General features: G+C 33.7%; 2 protein-coding genes across 5 annotated transcripts in view; both read right to left on the bottom strand.

Moving 5' to 3' along the window:
- The window catches only part of TTN (titin), a 285062-nt gene that overhangs the window by 117818 nt on the left and 145314 nt on the right, over positions 1-21930 (bottom strand). The window lies entirely within an intron of this gene.
- Positions 1-21930, bottom strand: part of LOC148454206 (uncharacterized) — a 29953-nt gene that overhangs the window by 6123 nt on the left and 1900 nt on the right. The window contains exons 4-40 of the mRNA XM_088461228.1: positions 21552-21650; positions 17012-17092; positions 14952-15035; positions 14729-14809; positions 14568-14639; positions 14153-14230; positions 13458-13541; positions 13175-13252; positions 12847-12921; positions 12262-12339; positions 9096-9179; positions 8917-8997; positions 8647-8730; positions 8314-8379; positions 8115-8183; positions 7933-8013; positions 7768-7839; positions 7605-7682; positions 7455-7520; positions 7277-7366; positions 7083-7154; positions 6920-7000; positions 6399-6470; positions 6216-6296; positions 6029-6112; positions 5857-5931; positions 5679-5759; positions 4185-4262; positions 3129-3203; positions 2934-3011; positions 2777-2854; positions 2590-2670; positions 2412-2483; positions 1825-1902; positions 678-743; positions 481-558; positions 104-184 (exon numbers count right to left, since the gene is read on the bottom strand). Coding sequence (XP_088317354.1) covers positions 104-184; positions 481-558; positions 678-743; positions 1825-1902; positions 2412-2483; positions 2590-2670; positions 2777-2854; positions 2934-3011; positions 3129-3203; positions 4185-4262; positions 5679-5759; positions 5857-5931; positions 6029-6112; positions 6216-6296; positions 6399-6470; positions 6920-7000; positions 7083-7154; positions 7277-7366; positions 7455-7520; positions 7605-7682; positions 7768-7839; positions 7933-8013; positions 8115-8183; positions 8314-8379; positions 8647-8730; positions 8917-8997; positions 9096-9179; positions 12262-12339; positions 12847-12921; positions 13175-13252; positions 13458-13541; positions 14153-14230; positions 14568-14639; positions 14729-14809; positions 14952-15035; positions 17012-17092; positions 21552-21650 — 2892 coding nt within the window. The remainder of the gene's footprint in view (positions 1-103; positions 185-480; positions 559-677; positions 744-1824; positions 1903-2411; positions 2484-2589; positions 2671-2776; positions 2855-2933; positions 3012-3128; positions 3204-4184; positions 4263-5678; positions 5760-5856; positions 5932-6028; positions 6113-6215; positions 6297-6398; positions 6471-6919; positions 7001-7082; positions 7155-7276; positions 7367-7454; positions 7521-7604; positions 7683-7767; positions 7840-7932; positions 8014-8114; positions 8184-8313; positions 8380-8646; positions 8731-8916; positions 8998-9095; positions 9180-12261; positions 12340-12846; positions 12922-13174; positions 13253-13457; positions 13542-14152; positions 14231-14567; positions 14640-14728; positions 14810-14951; positions 15036-17011; positions 17093-21551; positions 21651-21930) is intronic.

Below are 21930 nucleotides of genomic sequence, written 5' to 3'. Positions count from 1 at the left end.
ATATTTTAAAGATATTGTTTCTGAATGAATATTTGACATTGTTATGAGTAAAGTTCTTTTATTGCTGAATGATTGAATTGTGAATATACAGACTGTGTTATACCTTTTATGTAGGAAGCAATGTCTCTTTTGGGTACAGAGATTTGAGGCTTCTCTTCTGGAGAGGGTGTTTTTGGGATGTCACCTAATTTAGGAACAATTGAATAACATTGTAATTTAAGGCATGAATGTACAATGTGTTTTAATGACTGGTTGGTTGTAATGAGAAGACAGAAATTATGATGAGCTATCTTCCATGTGGGAATCAGATTCTCTTTTACTTCACTAAAGAAACTTTGGACTTCTCTTTTGACCTCAATATTTTAGAGATATCTGTTCAATTAAATATCATGTATTTCCATTTTTACTTATAAAATGAAAATTAATATTGATATTAATGCTTGTATGACTGGAACGATAACTTAGGTGATAGTGATATACCTTCTACATAGGAAGCAATTTCTTTTTCAGTGACATCAATTAGTGGTTTCACTTCAGGCCTTGGTCTTTTTGTGACATCTAGGAATTTAGATATTTAAGATTACTACTAAAATGGAATTATTGTGTGATTTATGAATGAAGGATTCATTTTAATGACTGGATGGTTGGAATGAAAAGCTAGAGATGATGATATATACCTTCCATGTGGGAAGTGGTTGCTCTTTTAGATATATTTGGTGTGGATTTTCCTTCAGATATACCTTCTGGGAAATGTAAAAAATAAAATATATAGTTTTTGTGTTAGTATTTGATTGGAAGATTAGTAATGTTCTTTAATGACTGTGTGACTGGAATGGAAATGTCATGATCATGATATGCTGCAGATGGGAGGCAACTTCTTGTTTAAATAGAAACATTTGTTATTTATTTTTATATACATTACTACACTATTAGTAGTTAACTACACTATTAGTAATGTGCTTTAATGACTGGATGACCGGAATGGGAATTTCATGATCATTATATGCTGCAGATGGAAGGCAACATTTTGTTTAAATAGAACAATTTGTGGATTATATATATATACATATATATATATATATATATATATATATATATTGACTAGGTAAAGAGTAAAGTGCTTTAGTAACTAGATAGATATAATGACAAAACAGATATTTTGTTATGGCTATTATGGGTGAAACTGTTTTAAATGCAGAGATTTGGGGGTTTCAATTCAGGAGTCAATCTTATTGAGACATCAAGTACTATAAATACATTTATTTAGCATTAGTATTTGAATTAGGAAGATATAATATGTATGTTATAATGATTTGGTGGTTCAAATGAAAACATACAGATGATTATACAGTATTCCTTTCATACTGTATGAGAAGAAATTTCTCTTTCATGTATTGTATTAAAGTGCTTTGATGGCTGAATGATTGAAATGTGAATATACGGACTGTGTTATACTTTTTATGTAAGAAGCAATGTCCCTTTTGGGTACAGAGATTTGAGGCTTCGTCTCTGGAGATGGTGTTTTTGAGATGTCAACTAATTTAGGCATAATTGAATAACATTGTAATTTAAGGCATGAATGTACAATGTGTTTAAATGACTGGTTGGTTGTAATGAGAAGACAGAAATGATGATGAACTACCTTCTATGTGGGAATCAGCTTCTCTTTTTCTTAAAGAAGCTTCGGGCTTCTCTTCAGACCTCATAGTTTTTGAGATATCTATTAAAATAAATATCATGTTTTGCCATTTTTATTTATAAAATGAATATTGATATTAATGCTTGGATGGCTGGGATGATAACTTAGGTGATAGTGATATATACCTTCTACATAGGAAGCAATTTCTTTTTCAGTGACATCAGTTAGTGGTTTCACTTCAGGCCTTGGACTTTTTGTGGCATCTAGGGATTCAGATATATTAGTTTACTACTTAAATGTAATTATTATTTGACGTATTAATGTAGAATTCATTTTAATGTCTGGATGGTTGGAATGAAAAGATAAAGGTGATGAATATAAACCTTCCATGTGGAAAGTGATTCTTCTTTTAGATATATTTGTTGTGGGTTTCCCATCAGATAATTGAAAAATATAGTTTTTGCTTTAGTATTTGACTGGGATATTAGTAATGTGCTTTAATGACTGGATGACTGGGATGAGAACATAAGAGATCATGACATAACTTGTACAAGGAAGGCAGCTTTTTTTAAGATACAATTATTTGTGGTTTGTTTTCATATGTATTTTATGGATATCTAGCAATAATGATATGTTATTTCACTATTAGTAATTGACTAGGTAATGAACAATGTCCTATTTTAAATATCATTAGTATTTGAATTAGGAAGATATGATATGTATTTTGTAATGATTTGAAGGTTGAAATTAAATCTTAAAGATGATGTTATACCTTTCACATGAAAAGAAAGTTCTCTTTCATATTTTGTGGGCTTGTCTTCAGCCACCGGCTTCTTTGGGATACCTAACATTTTAAAGATATTGTTTTTGAATAATTATTTGAAAGGATCATGGGTAGCACACCTTAATGGCTGAATGATTGTAGTGAAAAGATACAGACTGTGTTATACCTTTTATATAGGAAGCAATGTCTCCTTTGGGTACAGATATTTGAGTCTTCTCTTCTGGATACAGTGATTTGGGAATATCATCTAATTTAGACATAATTGAATAACATTATTATTTAAATTAGGAATATTTAATGTGATTTAATGATTCATTGATTGTAATGAGATTAAAGAAATGGTGATGAACTACCTTCCATGTGGGAAACAGCTTCTCTTTTAGCTAAATAAACTTTGGGCTTCTCTTTAGACCTCAATCCTTTTGAGATATCTATTAAATTAAATATAATGGTATGTTATTTATTTATTCAAAAGGAAAATGAATAATGATGGCTGGAATGATTATATACCTTCAACATTGGAAGCATTTTCTTTTTCTGAGACCTCAATTAGTGGTTTCACATCAGGCCTCGGTCGTTTGGATACATCTAGGAATTTAGATGTAATGGTTTATTACTAATATGGAATTATTTAATATAGGAATGAAGGATACATTTTAATGACTGGATGGTTGGAATGGAGAGGTAGAGATGATGACTATATACCTTCTATGTTAGAAGCAATTACTTTTTTAGATATCTTAGGTGTGGGCTTCCATTCAGATATTCTTTCTGGGGGATCTAATAATTAAAAAATATAGTTGTTGCATTAGTATGTCATTGGAAGATTAGTAAAGTGATTTAATGCCTGGGTGACTGTAATTAAAACCTATAAGATCATCATATAACTGCCAGGTGGGAGGTAACTTCTAGTTTAGATACAACAATTTGTGGATTCTTTTCATGCATAATATTACTTCACTTTAAGTAGTTGACTGGAAAAAGAGTCAATTGCTTTAGTAACTAAATAGATGCAATGAGCAGTCAGATTAAGTTATACATTCTATGGGGGACTGTCCCCTGGGTGCAGTGGTTTGGGGTTTCTTTCCCAGAGTCAGTTTTTAGGAACATCAACTAATTTAGATATATATAAATAGTATTAGAATTCACATTTGGAAGATATAATATGTATGTTGTAATGATTTGGTGGCTGAAATGGAAATATACAGATGAGAATAAACTTTTCATGAGAGAAGAAACTTCTCTTTCACATATTGCAGTCTTAACTTCAGCCACAGGTTTCTTTGAATCATCTAACATTTTAAAGATGTTGTTTCTGAATAAATATTTGACAGGGTCATGGGAAAGATGCTTTAATGGCTGAATGATTGAAATGAGACTATAAAGACTGTATTATACCTTTTACATAGGAAGCAATGCCCCATTTGGGTACAAAGACTTGAGGCTTCTCTTCAGGAGACTGTGTTTTTTGGGGTGTCACCTTAGGTATGATTAAATAGCATTATTATTTATGGTATGAATGTAAAATGTGTTTTAATGAATTGTGGTTGTAATGAGAAGACAGAAATGGTGATGAACTACATTCATTGTGGGAAACAGCTTCTCTTTTAACTAGAGAAACTTTAGGCTTCTCTTTAGATTTCTTTCCTTTTGAGGTATCTGTCAAATTAAATGTAATGGTCTTCTATTATAATTTAAAAAATGGAAATGAAAATTGTAATTTGATATCTGGATGGCTGGAATGATATCTTAATGATATACCTTCTAGATATGAAGCAATTTCCTTTTCAGAGACATCAACTATTGGTTTCACTTCAGGCCTTGTAATTTTTTGGCCATCTAGGAAGTTAAATGTAATAGTTTACTACTAAAATTGAATTATTTGACCAATCAATGAAGAATACATTTTAATGACTAGATGGTTGGAATAAAATGGCAAAGATGCTGACTATATACCTTCCATGATAATCCAAGGAAAGAGAGAATGGGAGCAACCTTAAGCACTGGCATGGTAACTAATGTGAATGAATGGTAGGTAGATCCAGAATACTCAGGTGCAAATATGACCCAAGTATGGTTATTTGTAAATAATGAGATGCAGGTGGTCTCATGAGAGTAAACCTTCCATTTTGGAAGTAAGTCCTCTTTTAGATATATTAGGTGTGGGTTTACCATCAGATATTCTTTTTGGCACATCTATTAATTTGAAAATATAGTTTTTTGCATTAGTTCTTCAATGGAAGATTAGTAATGTGCTTTAATGACTGGACGACTGAAATCTACATTTAAGAGATCATGATATAATTTCCAGATGGGAGGTAACTTCTTGTTTTGATATCAAAATGTGTGTATTCTTTTCATACAAAATATGTTATGGGAAAGCAATCAAAGCAGATTTTTTTACTTCGCTCTTAGTAATTCACTTGGGAAAGTAATTTGCTTTATTAAATAAATGTATAAAATAAGAAATGGAGATTAATTTTACCTTCCATAGTGGAGGTCTGGGATTTCTCTTTAGGAGTGAGTTTTTTGTAACATCAACTAAGTTAGAAATATTTTATATTTTGGAAAATCCGGAGATGCTATAATATTGTTTTAAAGTTTGTTTTTGATTAATACTGAATAATAAGCTTTAATGATTGCTGGCATGGCATGTTCGGAATAAGAAGATAAAAGTGTAGATTGCACCTGTGAAACATTTTCTCTTTTAGGTATAGATATTTCTGTATTTGAAATATAAATATAACATTTAAAACTCCACTATTTGCTCACAAGTATTATGGTTTAGTAACTAATTGATTCTGAGTAGAAGATATATTTTATATCTTCACATGAGAATGAACTTCTTTTACAAAGAGAACAATTTATAACTGCTATTTATTTAAAATATTTACCATTAAATATATATCACTTTCCCTAAGTATCTGTGCAGGTAATAAGTAATGTGATTTAATGAAATGATCTTGTAACGAGAAAATAAATTATGTAACAATTTAGAATTGAAAAGTAAAATTTTATCAGATATCCAAGGGTTAATCCTACTTTGAGGATTTGTTTAGTGACTGACTGAAATTTAGATTATTAAACACTTTTTATGAGGGCAATTTATTACAGTACAGTATTTTTAGTTTTGTTTTTGTATTATTTAATCCAAACATATATAACAACTTTACGTTTTTATTTTATTGGTATAAAATTATTTCATAAATACTGCAGACATGGTGATGATGAGATGAGGAATAAAAGAGTATATACCTTCCTCATAAGCGGCAGTTTCTATGTTGGAAACAGCAGTTCGAGGCTTTTCATCAGGGCCCAGTCTTTCTGAGATCTTAACTACTTTAAAAATATATGTTAATATTTGATTAGCACTTTAATCTTATTTACTAATGACTAATTATGATTAGTATAAGAGTCAGATAAGATGATGTACCTTCCATGTGAGTGGTAATTTCTCTTCTAGTAACTTGTGTTTTTCCTTTAGTTGTTGGTCTCATTGGAAGATCTTCTGATCATGAAGATATTAGTTCAACATTAGTATTTGACAAAATCAGTTGAGTTCTAATGATAAAATCATTGAAATAAAGAAAAAATTGCTGGTATACCTTCTGAAGAGATTGCTGCTTCACGTTTGCCAACTTTAATCTGTACTTTTTCTTCATGAGCTTTCCTTGTTGGCACTTCAGGTTCTTTAAAGATATTAGTAGCTTAATTACTAAATTTAACAAAGATTCGGAATAGAGCGCACATAAATTTTATGTGCTAAATATTACTAAATAAAATGCAATTTACCTTTTACATGAGGGGCTATTTTCTTTTTAATGATTGTTGCATGATCCTCTTCTAGTAGTTTCTCTTTGGCTTTCACTGGTTCTTAAAATATATATATATGTATATATTTTTTTCAATTAGATTATTTTTAAATAATTATGTATGAGAAATTGAAACTATGTTGGTGCTCAACAAAGAACATACCTGCCATATGAATATATTCCTTTTTGAGGGCATGAACAGGAATTTCATTATCATGCTCTGGCATCTCAGGTGCTTGAAAAAACATTTATTTTATTTGAATTATTTTCAAACTAACAATTAACTGTATTTTTTACAATTAGAAAATGCTGATATTTTCCCTCGTAGGACCGAATCTGACAAGGCAATGCTGGGGTTTATATAGCCACAAAAGCTAGTTAGTCATAGATGTCCTACTGTACCTCTGCTCTAACATATAAATAATGTGCTAGATGTACATATATTACAATTTTTTTGTCTTCTTCATATTTGGCAGTTGATATATCTTTCTCAGGTAGGATTACTTATCTAATCTTACTTATATCTTACAGTTCATGCTCATTGGGAGCTTCTTCAGACAATCAAAAGATATTAGCTTTATTTCAGTATTACTGGGAGCTTCTTCAGACAATCAAAATATATTAGCTTTCTTTCAGTATTTTGTGTATTTTAGTTTCTTATTGTTATAACCATTGTCAATTTACCTTCAAGGCTTAGTTTTGCTTCTTTCTTAGGCCTTGTAATAATGTTTTCTTCTGGGGACAACTTCTTTGGCACTTCCGAAACTTTAAAGATATTAGTATTAGTCTAAGAGTTTCTATGTACTCTTGTCCATATTGTCAGATTAATGTGTAAAGCTTAATCTACCTTCAATACGATGCACTACTTCTTTTTTGGAAACAACCCTTGGAAGTATCTCTTCTTCCCTTTTGGAGATCTCTGTCATTGAAAAGATAGTAGCATTGAATAAACATTATTATTATATTGTTATGGTTCACTAACTAGATGGTAGGACTCAAGAATGAAAATGTGTTTCACAATGCAATCCATTGTAAATATACCTTCAATAGCTGGCTTAGTTTCTTTAGGCCTTAAAATTGTTTCTTCTGGGGCCAATTTCTTAGGAGCCAATTTCTTAGAAGCTTCAGGAACTTTAAAGATATTAGTTATAATTTAAGAGTTGGTATGTTCTCTAAAGCCTACAGACACAGACACATCTATGTGAATAAAATAATCTACCTTCTACAAGACGGGCTACTTCCTTTTTGGAAACTTTCTCTCCGGTCCTTTTGGAGACCTCTGTCACTTAAAAGATATTAGTATTGTTTTAGATCTTAAGACATAATGATGATTCACTAACTAAATTGTAGAACTCAGTATGCAAAATACCTTGTGGGGGAGAAGCTGTTTTTACTGGGATTGTAAAATGTATCTCTTCTGGTGTAGGACTAGGAGCTATTTCCATTGCTTTAAAATAGATAAAATGTTTTTGCTATTAAATGGATCAATACATCTGTACCATAACACAATTTCATTACTTTAGTTTATATACCTTCAAGGGGAGATGGCACTTGTTTTGGGGCAATAACACTGGGTACTTTGTCTTCTGCTTTCTTTGACCTTTCTGGTAGTGAAATAAAGTTTGTTCTAATTTAGTATCCATATAACACTACCAAATAATACTATCTAGAATAATGTTTCACTAAAATTATCATACCTTCCACAGGTAGAACTGGTTTTCTTCGGGTGCCTAAAAAGTCTATTTTTTCTTCTGGGATAGTCTTCCCAGGTATCTCAACTTGGAAGATATTAGTAGAAATTACTATCTAGTAAATTATCTGATTAACATAAAAACTTATATAAAGCTAAAAAATAAACACCAGTCAACAAATTATATACCTTTTGTGGGAGGGGCAACTTTTTTGGGAATCTTTTTTTCTGGAACATGTTCTTGGAAGTTTTCAGGTACTTTAAAGATATTAGTAAGACTTTAGAAATAGAACAGTAAACACCAGAGATCAACACATTCACAACATGAAATTAAACATATCATTGGGAATGTGACATATGAATGAGTGGTTGATCACACTTATTGCACCTTGTGCAGGGGAGGGAACTTCTTTTTTGGGGAGAGTATGACGCACTTTTTCCTCTTGAACAGGTTCTTGAGGGATAAAGATATTAGTAAGTCTTTACAAGAACCAGGTGGCTCACAACATTAGATTACACATACAGTATAATGATAAATGTGGCACATAAATTAATGGTTGACCATAAATATGGTACAATATAAAAAATTTTCTTGAGTTAGCTCTTGGGGGATGTGGGTGCCCTCAAGATATTAGTGTGACTTTACAAACATAGAACATAAAAACAGAACAATCATAAAAAACATATCCCTTAACATTATGGAAAGTGGCAGGTGATGTACCTTTCTTTGGTGGAATGCGTTTCTTATCCACAACTGGAGGAGTGATTTCTATATCTTGGATATCCTGTGTCACCTCTTTGGTCACTTAAAAGATATTAGTTTTTCTTAAGATATTTATAACATCACACAACAGTACAAATACAGTATACAGTGAAAACAAGACAGTGTGACTACGATAAAGAAAAGTTAGGTACGTAGCAAACTCTTACACAAACACACTCTACACTACAGTTAAAGTAGTGATTACTATGGCCTGCAACTGATATCTACCTTTAACCGTAGTAGTTACTTCTTTTTTATGGACAAAGACTGGCATTTTTTCTTCCACTGCATCTTCTGGAATCTCAGCCACTTTAAAAGAATGTGGATTTAGTTTAGGTCATTTAGATGTGGTTTTGTTATATTAAGAAAAGGTATATGAATAAAATATTTATGTTTAGGTGTTGTACCTTTTAATGGGGGTGTGATTTCTTTCCTGTGAGTGGGCATAGTTTCTTGATCTTTTGGGGTAATTTTCTTGGGCAATTCTGGTTCTTTTAGAAGACAGCAGACTATGATTTAGTAGCTAGCCTTACACAGACAAAATTCTATAGCTTAAGGTGTGTATCAACTACACGAGAGGAACAACTGTATGATTACAACATTGTAATTGTTCAATCGTTCATCATTCTGTGCAGTGGATAATATACTCACACTGAATGATATGTCAATCAGTGCAGGCAACCTCCCTCATTCCCGAACATGCACAATCTGTCAATATTGGCAGGTTGGCCTGCATGTTCAGGTGATGACAGATGCCGGCAATGACCAGCGGGAGTTCACATTGCTGGTCGTTGCCAGCATATTCACTGCACGATTAATGAACGATTGAACAATAATGATGTCGTAATAATTTAATTCGCTAATTTTTCTCGTGTAGTGGATACGCACCATTAGACTACTTTAGACATTAAGTGGGCAGTGAATAATATCTTCTATTGATGATAATGGTTATTATTATTATTATTTTATTATCTATAGTAAACAGACAACCTATCATCATATGAAACTCTAAAAGGTGGCAAGGTTTATCCCCCCTCCATGGCCAATGGCCAGACCGGATTTCTGATTTTGCAAATATGTATATTTCTTTTTAATTTCTTTGTCCACCCACATGATTTCTATTTCTTCAGGTAATGTAGGGATTTATTTTGGTAGCAAATTAGAATAAGCATATAATTGTAGTAATTTTATGGGCATTATATAGAAAAAATCTTCCCATTATTAGTTTCACATAATCAACAATCAAAAATATTTACCCCAAAATGTAATCGAGTAGTTCTCTCGAGTATAAGAATGTGACATATGTGTATTTATCTCAGGGCCTAACAAACTTATAGGGACCAAAGTCCTTAGTTTGAGAAAAAGGGGGAACATTATGACTGGAAGGTGGTCTGAAGTGTATGCAAAAAAGGCAGTTTCATGGGCATGTTATGAGAGTGTCACGTGTGCATCAGTGAAAGCGGCTGCGTTATTAGACACAGATATGCAGGCACAGATGCCATGTTCAGACAAATTTTAGAAGGAGACACTGGGCCTAATTCAGACCCGCTCGCGAACGCTGAGCACTCGCAAGCGGGTCGATGTCGGCCAAGTGCGCATGCACACGACGGAGGTGGCTCCATCGTGCGCATGCGTGAGACCCGAATAACGACGGCCAAGCCGTCGCTATGGGTCTCGCACCAAAGGGGGCGTGCTGTTGATGGTGAGTGACAGCACGCCCCCTTTGGTGGGCGTGCTGGGGGCATGGCTGCCCAGACGGAGGCATTCCCATGGGAACGCCTACCGTCTGGGGCCGGCCCCACTGACATCACAAGTGATGTCAGTGGGAGTGCTTTTGGCTCTGATAGAGCCAAAAGCACTCCAGGGCTTGCGGCAACGAGACCCTACCGCAAGGGTCTCGTCGCAAGCCCGATGGTCGTGATGGTCTTGACCATCGCGACCATCTTTTTGGCCGCTCGCTATAGCTGTGGGTGGTCACCCACAGCTATGCGAGCGGCCAGGAGGCCGCTCTAACAACTAAGAGGGATGGCCCTGATTCAGAGCGAGGGCTCTGTCAGAGCGTCCGGCTCTGAATCAGGGCCTCTGTGCCTACAACAGGCAAGTGCAAGAGTCGATGGTCCACACAATGGTGTGCCGATGGTGAAGTGATCATAACCACTGTTAGAGTTGCATGTCTATGGGTAATGAAAGTGGGCATCTCAGGGCTTGCACGCTAGTGCACAAATGGAAGGCTGAAACTAGTATTTGCATAGTATTGCCTATGTGATTCCGCAAAAATCCGCTGTCACAGCTGCAATATCGTGCACCTCTGAATCAGGCACAAAACCTCTATACCACTGTACATTTACAGTGGTCCGACATGAGCCAGTTAAAATGTTTATTCACACCTGCCTCATTGCATCTATCATACTATCCCAACTTGTTACCAGTATTAATATTGATAGTCCAATACCTTTGAGTGGAGGCGAAGGAGCAGGAGGAACTTCCCTTTTAGAAATAGCAGTAGTTATTTTCTGCACAGGGGTTACTTTAGGGGGAGCTTCTGGCACTTTAAAGATAATATATAGGTTTTAGTAACCTCTTATTTGATAGGAGACTGTTTATACAACATATAAAAAACACAAACACAGTCCACTACTTATATAACACACACATATTGTACCTTTGGCTGGAGGTACTTCTTTTTTAAAGGGCTTTAGTGGCACTTTTTCTTCTGGAATGGGCACTTTAAAGATATTAGTAGTAGTTCAGTTTTCCATTGACAGAAAACAACACACAATGAAACAAAACAAGTAAACATTTTAAATAATCTGTGTACCTTCAACTGGTCTTGGTTTCTTATGTACAATTGGAGACTTTTCTTCAGGTATGGATATCTTTGGTGGTTCTGGTACTAAAAATATTGTATCTATTTTACTAACTGGCACAATATAATTTTTTAATTTTGGAGTACAACATATACTGTACTTGCTAGGAAGAGACAAATGTTGTGCTTACTAAGGAGGACACACTTGGCCAAGTTCTGGGTATATTAGGCAATCGTGTGATAACTTTGTAAGATCAGTTCCATCAATGTTAACCAAAGGTAACATCTCTTATGATCCATTTTACAGCCAAATTGATGAGTCACAAGGACACAATCTCAAGTGATAACTGCACACACAGGCAAATTAGTTCATTGTAGCTCCAAGAGTGTGTCAACTTGATAAACATTTGGTCTAAAAAGACCTATACAGTAAAAATGGAAACTTTTAAGTAAAATTGTGTCTACTGAAAATAGTCAACAACTAGTAGTATTACCACCATCTAAATGTATGTCTATGCATAACGCAGTTCTGATGGTAATGCTTTTATAGTCTGAAAATCAAGACTGTGTTAGCTTGCTTAGTTACTGCTTCATTGTATTAACTCTTTAGACAATGCCTTAGATATTTTGCTGGGGAATATTGTATGCACTTATATAGGTGGAAATGTTAGTGTCATTTCTGAAATAAGTGACAACACATAAAGAAGCTTATATATTGCTTGAAGATGTTAGTGACACTGGTTTGCAAGATGTTTCTGGATTAATACCTTTGACTACGGGAGTCTTTTTAGGCAATTCAATAAATTCTTCTGGCTCTGGAGACACAGCCTTCCGTACTTCAGGCACTTTAAAGAGATTGTCCGCTTTTAGTCATTATTATTTATTTCTTATGCAGTCATCAAGAAGAGTTTAAAGAGGTTATGTTGAGGTTTGACAAAGCTTTGATTTGCTACATTCAAAGTTTGCATGTTAATATAAATATTTTTTTACATTTGTTCTAAAACATAATGCAAAATATATACAAATAAAATTAATATTTATTTTAGGATCTGTTTTAACAGTTCTTCTTTCCTTTCAAGACTCAAAGATGAATGTGTTCCTGATGAAGTTCAAAGAAAACTACACAGTTTCTCCAAATCCTCTATGACCAACATTCAATTTGCTACACCGAAATAAAGGAACTACATATACCCAATTATTAATATCATATTTGAGTATTTTTGCCTATATAACTGTATACATTACACAGATATTTTGAATTATATATATATATATATATATATATATATATATTATATGTATATAATGCATATGTTGAAGAAATATTGTAGGAGTTGATATTTCTTATTTACCTTTAATAGGTGGTGCTTCAGGAATAACTTTTGCCACTTTTTCTTCAGAAACAATCTTCCTAGGTGCTTCAGGCACTTTAAAGAACATCACACTCTTGTTAAGAACATGAACTCCACTCAGAGATAACACAGTAAGAAATGATGAACCAAACAAACTAACAAAGAAACAAACAAAAAGGTACAGTACAAAAACAAACACTTAATATCAAGATTTCTCAAAAGAAAACTAAGAAAAATCACCATGTACGAACAAAAACAGTAAGACATTACATATTTTTTCAGACTGTAAGAGATTATAGAATGTTAATTTCACAAGTATATTGTATACCTTTAATTGAAGGTGCCTCCTCTTTTTTAGGTATAGGTGCCTTCTCTTCTGGGACAAACCTCTTAGGTGGCTCAGGCACTTTAAAAATGTTTAGATATTTTAAGATTTTGGGGTTTATGTTTGTACACCACATTAATAAAGACAACATTAAACACATTGGGGTTTATGTTTGTACACCACATTAATAAAGACAACATTAAACACAAACACACAAATTACATATGTGACTGCTACATACAGTAGCATTGTTTATTAAAAGAAAAATGTAAATGTGGAGGTCTACCTTTGGTAGGTGCAACCTCTTCTTTTTTAGGAGTGGGAATTGGTTCTTTCTTTTCAGGAACAGGCTTCTTTTTCAATTCAGGCACTTTAAAAACAATTTTGTTCTTAATTTTTGGAATTACCCTCTGTGCATTTATTCTACACAAAAAACAGCACATAAACCACTACACAGACAAATAATTACTAAGATAAGTATGTTTAATAGATATCCGAAGAAATGGGCTAAGCATAAATGAATTAAATAAAAATGAACTGGTTATATAAATAATAGCAGAAAAATTGGATTGTTTCTAAGAGTTGGTAACCGAGTATTTTTGTTTGTTACTAATCATCTGCATACACAAGAAGATGATGTTGCAAAAATGAAAAATTGTTTTACATGCAACATGTGTGCATTACAACTATAACAAAGTTGTTAAAAGTACAGAATTAGCTTTTGTATTAGATAGTTCATATACCTTTAAAAGGCGGAGCTTCCACAGGGGGCTTAGGCTCCGGAACCTCTTTTCTACGTTTTTCTATCACTTTAAAGATACAAGTTTGGTTCATATATTTGTTTAAGTTAGGTTTACTCTAAAAGTATGTAAAGAGGACAAATGTACCATGACACATACTGTACAATTAAAGAGAACTAAACAGACAGTACACTAAACAAACATTTAGTTTCATCCAGTGAGAAGAAATGAGTGAAAGTACCTTTGGCCGGTGGTGCTTCCTCTTTCTTTGCCACGGGAATTGGCACTTTCTCCTCTACTTTTTTGGCCACCTCAGGAACTTTAAAAACATCATATTTACTCATAAGAATGGCTTTACAAGTCGTAAGACAGCTAGACATGTATCACATGAAACACTCAAAGAAACACAACACTTTAAAACACTGAAGAACACAAAAACAAAAAACATTTAGGGACAGTTGACTTACAGTAACATTAGCTGGCAACCCACTTTTCATTCATAGTGAAAGGGTAACGCACAGCTCTTAACAAATATTTTCATTAGCAATGATATCAGGCTAATGATGAAGTAAATATTAATAAACAACACACATAATGCGAAAAAAAAAGTTAAATACTGCAAAAAGAAAACAATCCTTCAATCCTTCAAGTTCTACCTTTGGGAGCTGGCATTTCTTTTTTAGGAACAATGTGGTCCACCGGAGGGACTTTCTTGGGTATTTCTGGCACTTTAAGAATAGGATTTGAATTTTAGTGATTTGTAAGAACAGCAGAAGATTTTTTACAAGGTACCAGATGAGATAAGTGAGAATTGTACCTTTAGGAGCTATGACTTCCTCTTTCTCAGGCACCATAGCTGGAACTTTTTCTTCAAGGACCCTCTTATGCACTTCTGGTACTTTAAAAAATACAGTACGATGTTTGTTTTTAGGTAAGCTCCAAGGAGACAGCTACTTACGTCATACTTTATAATAGGGAGAAATATTACATAAGACAGCATACTGCTCCCAGTACAAATGTCTAAAGTTTGACTAATGTACCTTTGGCTGGAGGCGCCTCTTCCTTCTTGGTGGGAGGAGTTGGCACTTTTTCTTCTGGCACACGTGGCTTTGGTTTCTCAGGCACTTAAAAGATATAGTATGTTTGTTGGTTTTTGCAAAAGTAAGTTTTGTGAAGAAAGGATACATATATTTAACAGACAGCGACATTAAACAGTAGCCTGAAAACATAAATATGATCTGATAAGACTATCAGGTCACTTAGTGTTGATCTGATTATACAACCATTACTGTATCCTTAATGTAAAATTTTAAATTCTTCCATTTCGGTTACAGTAGCTGAGAGGTATGATTTCTGACATACAACATGAGTGCCACAATGAAATGTATCAAGCTAGATTTTCCATGTACACCTTATTCTATAACAATTAATACCACCACAAATATGACACAGATTATCAAAAGCATGGAGCAGTAAAAATTAGCAAATTGCCATGTGTATCATAAGTAAATAAGCTAGGAAACACCACTATTGTTTCCCAAGACCCATGGGTTCAGCTAAAACCTTGAGAAAATAATATTGTGTGCTCATTCATTTTATCATACTATGTGCCCTGCATGGCCATTTAAAGATATACAAATGGTAACAACAATGCAGAACTAGATAAGCCAATAACAATAGAGCAATTCAAAATTTATTTTTAGTAAATACGTTAAGTATGTTTAACATGTTAATATTATAAGGCTTCGTTCCAATGCCTAATAAACAATCTGATTAGACATCAAATAATAATATCACTTGCCTACAAACCTAATCAATCTTCATTGGCTTCAAAGCCTTTGCTTAACTGCAACTCACAACATGGTTTCTTAGCAAGAGATTGGGAACAGTATTTACATACTAACTGGGAAGTCAAAAGCAGCCCATTCTAGCCTATAGTAAAGTATTTGAATGCAATGTCAATTTTGGAGATGTTTGAAATCATACACAGCACCTAACAACTATCCGTAGAGTATGAGAGGGTAGCCAGACAACAACTCCTTCTTTAATCGGTACATCATGCTTAAATATGGTTTAAAACAGATCCATCATGTAAATATAAAGCTATACTCTTAAGTAAATATAATCTTAAGCATTTCATCCATTGTGAAAATGTGTGCAATTTTGATTAGACTATTTGATCTATCCAATCAAAGTGTGCTGAGTACCATTTACTATTTTCCTTGTGTTGATATTTCTATCTACAGGACAATTCAGCCATGGGGGCTACTTGCTAGCAAAGCGACAAAGTGACAATGAGCATTAACTTATATCAACTAATCAGCCATTTGCATTTATTGTCTAACCTACATTAGTTGAAATTCTATTATTATAAATTATTATTATTATTATTATTATTATTATTATTATTATTATTATTATTATTATTATTGTTGTTGTTATCATTAATATGATCAATCTACTATTGCACATGTACACTTAACAAGTAAATGGCCTCCAATATCAAGCTTTAGAAAATACCAAAAGCACTTGTGACACCTGCAGTCTTAAAAAACAAATGAGCAAAACATAAAAATATAACTAAACAACAAATTTCCAAAAACATTTTTTCTTATGACCTAAACAGCTATGTTACATTTCCCTTTACAGATCATACTTTTTTATAAATATTTGAAAACTATAAATGTTTTCACAAACAAACAAAAAACCTAAACAAACACAAATGAGGACATAAGAGATAATGCTAGCAAACATTAAAAGTACAAATTCTACAATATTTTTTTCCGGATTTAATGCTTACTTATTTTCCGTATGAATGCACATTTATTCTCACTTTTATTCTCAATTTTATTTATTTTTATTCTTAATTTTATTTATTAAATCCTGGTAAGTATCATTTATATAAATTCTAACTTTTTATGAGGATATCTGACACATGGATGCCATCAGTCACCAAAAAAGCCCACCATGTTTATATTGTAACCTTTACTCTTGCCTTTCTTTGTATAACAAATAAAGACCTTTAAGACATATACAAAATGTTTGTTTGGCATTTGGATGGAATTTAAGATATGGTAAATCAAAATTTTAGTCTATATACCTTTTGCTGCTGGTACTTTCATTTTTGGAGCTTCCTCTTCTACCCTCTGTTCAGGAGCAGCTTTCCTAAGATCCTTAGAAACTTTAAAAATATATATATTTTTTAGCCATAGACTCTTAAGAAGTTACAAAGAGGTAAAATACTAATAAGACACAAAGAACACAAAACAACATTCCCTGCTTTCAAAGAAAGAGATGTAATAAGTTATTACAATGGAAGTGTTTGGACACGTTAAGAGTTTTAAGATGACAACAAACAACACAGAACATGACACAGATGAAGATGATTGGAGTGAAGAACTGGGGGCAAATTTGGACAAGCATAATTTCCTGATAAAATCTAGAGCTAAGATACCTTCAATATGGACTTCTTCTTTCTTAGTTACAGTAATAGCTTCCCTTTTTTTTGGAACAAGTTTCTTGGGCTCCTCAGGCACTTTAAAGAGATTAGTTTGCTTAAGATGCTTCAAGATGTATATAAAGAAAACATAAAACATATACAGCACAACCTAGCGATGAAGACTGCACTGAATGTGAAATGTAATCAATCTATTTTTTTTAAACGGCTAGCTTGTTTAGGTCTGTATATATATACTACTAGATATAATGAGGATGTTAATGGGAATTTTCCATGTGAATAACGTGTTAAAAGAAATTCTACACATCATAACTGCAATATTATAAATTATGTATAAATTCAGAAATGTTGTTTTGGTCTGGCAGATCGATTTGTGTTGTATTTAGTTATTATTTAATCATGAAAGCTAATTATAGAATGATAATGATGATTTAAAAGAAACTAACATAATTATAGACAATGGTAAGCTTATATACCTTTAGCAGGTGGTACTTTTTTGGGAACTTCTACTTTTTTAGGAATGGTGATTGACACTTTTTCAATTGGTACTATTTCTGGTTCTGATTATTAAAAAGAATATATTGTAAGAAATATTTCACAGCTTCCAATTACAGACACACATAAACAGGAAAACGCAAAAACAACACCCAACACATACTACATAAGACACATACTACATAAGACATATAAGAAATTGCATGTGATGATATGTTTTCATACAAAAACGTTTTCTTTCTTAGAGACAATGGTTATCCATCTGTGTTATACAGTAGGGCCATTCGTTTTTAGGCTTTTCCACTTCTTTAAAGATATGAAGCGAAGTTCAAGAGAAAGAATGACCAACAAACACAAAACGCTATGGACACAATTTTGAGAACAAAGACAGATTGTAAAGCTAACTAATGTACCTTTTATTGGAGTAACTTCTTTTTTAGCAATTGTAATTTTCCTTTCTACGATAGCAGCAACAGGTTTTCCTGGTGCTTTAAAACAGTAATAATAATAATATTATAATGTGCCTATCTTCTATGTTCACAAATATATAGCATTTCAATTTATTTTTATTTTTGTTTGGAAGTGGTATATTAGTTTTAGTCATGATGCATGTAAATATACGCTCAATACTAGACTACTAACTGTGGTATATAGTTACATGTACAATAAGAACTCTAGTGTTGTTAAATAACTAAACAAAGAAGAGCAACATGAAAGAGAGTAAGGTAAAGGCTTGTACCTTTCTCTTCATAAACCACATCTACTGCTTGGTAGAAGCTTTCTTTTTCTGCTGTGATCGATGCATCAGGTTCCTCATAAACTTCTTTGGCTTCATAAATATACTCCTCTTCCTCATAGGCTGCTCTTCTAGTTTCATAGATTTGTTCTTTGTATCTTTCTTCTTCATGTGTGACTTCTTCGGAGGCCTCTTCAACATAATATTCTTCAGCTGCCTGTTCATATTCTTCTTCAGGGGGCTCTTCCACATATTGCTTCTCATAAATGTATTCTTCAGTTTTATAGATTTCCTCTACTTCTTCCTCTGGTTCCTCCTCATAATATGCTTCTTCAGCTACTACAACTTCTTCTTCCTCAAGGACTTCTCGTTCCTGGTAAACTCGCTCCTTGAAGATGGCCTCTTTTGTTCTGTATGCTTTTTCGTACACTTCTTTTTCTTTGTAAGCTGGGTGTTCCATTATTTCTGGCTCCTCCACACTTTTTACAGCAAATACCTGAGCTTCTTTTACTTTCCTGGACACAACTGACATTTTAAAAATACACATTGGTATTAGTACCACTAAACGCTTTCTCTCTGTGCTTTATATCAAAATGTTGCAGCTAAGTATTTTAAAATGTAAACTAAGAATTTTAAAAGAATTTTAAAATGTTCTGTTTTATAAGATCTAATTATACAGCATCCGACACAACTGAAACATGGACATAGAAGACAAATTCAGTGCGTGACTCCTTAAACTCCTAAATCTCCTGTACCTGAAACTGGTGTTGTCACTTCTTTTTTGGTGACAGTTATAGTTCGTTTTTCCTCTTCTCTAACTTTTTTTGGAATGCCTGGTACTTTAAAGAGTAAGTTGACATAAAAATCACAGGATTTACAGAACAAAGACACACAAAGAATACACAGGAAATTTCTCAGTAAGACAAATGTTATTTTCTTCAAAACTTTTATGTACCTGCAGGTGCTGGAGCATCAACTTTTTTGGAAATAATACGTATCTTTTCTTCTTGTTTCTTTTCAATTTCAGGCACTTAAAGATATATTAATAAGAAGATTCATGACTTCTTCCCATAGGTAACAATGGGTTCAAAGAATGAATGATGAATGAAGAGCTTTGTATTTTTTTTCACAGTAATTGACATAAAGAGGATTAGAGTGCAGCTTAATTCTAGCCCCAAAATATAATATTTACTTTCAAACTGATGTTTTCAAAGGCAGTTAAGTTATAATATAATTATTTTGTGAAGCTGTGCATTTCTTAAGTGTTGCTGAAGCTTTCCCCAAAATAAAAAATAAAAAAAAACACTTGTTCTGAGTGTACATTACTGCTGGATTCTCAAATTATGCTTGCAATTTTGACAAAAAGCTATTGATAATGGTATAGCTAATGTAAGCTGCGTTAACACAATTTTAATAAATCATTCTAGGGAATTTTACATTTAAAAAAGTCCCTACAGTTAAATGTATTTAACATGCTGTAGGAATTTTTGTTATGGGAGTTGGTTCCTATACTATAATACAAAAGAGATAAGTATAAGGAGGATTATACGGGCAGGACAGATGGTGTAATGGTTATCATTACTGCCTTACAGCACTGAAGTTGTGGATTCAATTTCCAATATGGTCCTAACTGTGGAGTTTGTATATTCTCCCTGTGCTTGCGTAGGTTTCCTCCAGGTACTCCGGTTTCCTCCCACACTCCAAAAATATACTGGTAGGTTAATTGGTCCCCAACAAAATTAACCCTGGTGTGTATGTGTGTCTGCATGTTATAGAGAACATTGGGCCTGATTCAGCAAGTGCACTGCTGAACGCAGATTCATGATTATCATGCACAGGACCCATCCAGCAAGTGTGCAAAATGGGACCTGCTCAATCGCACGCAAGCCCTTGAGTCAGGGGGCGGCCGGCGTTCCCGGGAATGGGCTGCGTGCCCGCTCCGTTTTCCAGGAGTGGCAAACCCAGAGACTGCGTGGACGTGCGAAGTCTTCTGGGCTCGTAAGCCAGCCAGCCTGAGAAAGCTGAGGGTTACTCAGCTGGTCAGCCACCCAGCGACATCCACCATCGCGACCATCGACAACCGATGGTCGTGATAGTGATCCCAGCCTGCGACCTTCGTGTCATACACCTGCTGCTGCATTTGCATTATTGCAAGGATCGCAATTGCAAAGCTGCCTGTGGGCAGCTTTGCAATTGCGATCCTTGCTGAATCAGGCCCATAGATTGTAAGCTCCACTGGGGCAGGGACTGATGTGAATGGCCAAATATTCTCTGTAAAGTGCTGCGTAATATGTGTGTGCTATGTAAATAACTGGTAATAATAATACTTTCAGTTAATGGAATGTTTTCCTAATAAGTTTGTGTCCTCAGGGATTTTGGAACTTTGAAGATTGTAGCTTTATATAAGAATGTTTTTTGGGTAAAAAAGAAAAATACAAAACATGCAAAAGACAGACCCCGCCATTATGAATAATAGTATAAACTTACAGCTACTTTCATCTTGATTTAATATACTATATATTGGGCCATCATTAAAGGGGTTGTTATATTTAATGCACATTGAAGAATAGGCATTATATTGAATTTTCTTTGGTTCTTTTAAGTAATTAAGGCAACAGACATTGATAATGCTGAAGCTTTAATAAATAACAGTTTAATAAGAAAACTAAATAAACTATTATACCTCTCACTGGAGGAACCTCAGGTGTCTCATGAGTAGCTATTGGCACCTTCCCAGCGATTTTAGGTTTCTTAACAGCTTCGGGAACTAAGACACAGTAACACATTACATTTAAGAAGTAGACAAAGACACACTTTTACTTACGCCACAATACATAGAAAACATACGGTAACATTTACACTGACACACCATCAAAGAGAGCTAACAAGTTCCAAGTCCTAAGCTTGAGTAATGGAATGGTGTATTGCTCGTCAGCTGAACAAGAAATATACCTTTGAGTGCTGCAACTTCTTCTGTTATAGCGACCGGAAAGGGTACTTTTTCAGGAGAGGGTACTTTCTCAGCAATAACCCTTTTTGGCATCTCAGGAACTTTGAAATAGCAATAGAATTCTGTGAGTGCTCAATTTTTCCTTTGTAACGGAGTATAAAGCGCGCAGACAGCAATTAACAAACGATCACAAAGGACGTACAATACGCAGCACAGCGTGTTGCAACACGAAAGTTGTATACAAACAAGGGAAATCAACAGACAGGATGTAAGAATTGCTCAAATATCCCTCAAATTACTGTATTTGAAAGTATTATTTTGCTATTTTTATGCATGTTTTATGTTAAGTTTAAGCAATGATTTTGTTTTGTAGCAGAAACA

Source organism: Taudactylus pleione, unplaced genomic scaffold (assembly GCF_031769625.1).
Source record: "Taudactylus pleione unplaced genomic scaffold, aTauple2 ptg001027l, whole genome shotgun sequence".
NCBI classification, from domain to species: Eukaryota; Metazoa; Chordata; class Amphibia; order Anura; family Myobatrachidae; genus Taudactylus; species Taudactylus pleione.
The sequence above is the reverse complement of the archived record's forward strand: the minus strand, read 5'-3'. Positions and strand labels throughout refer to the sequence as shown.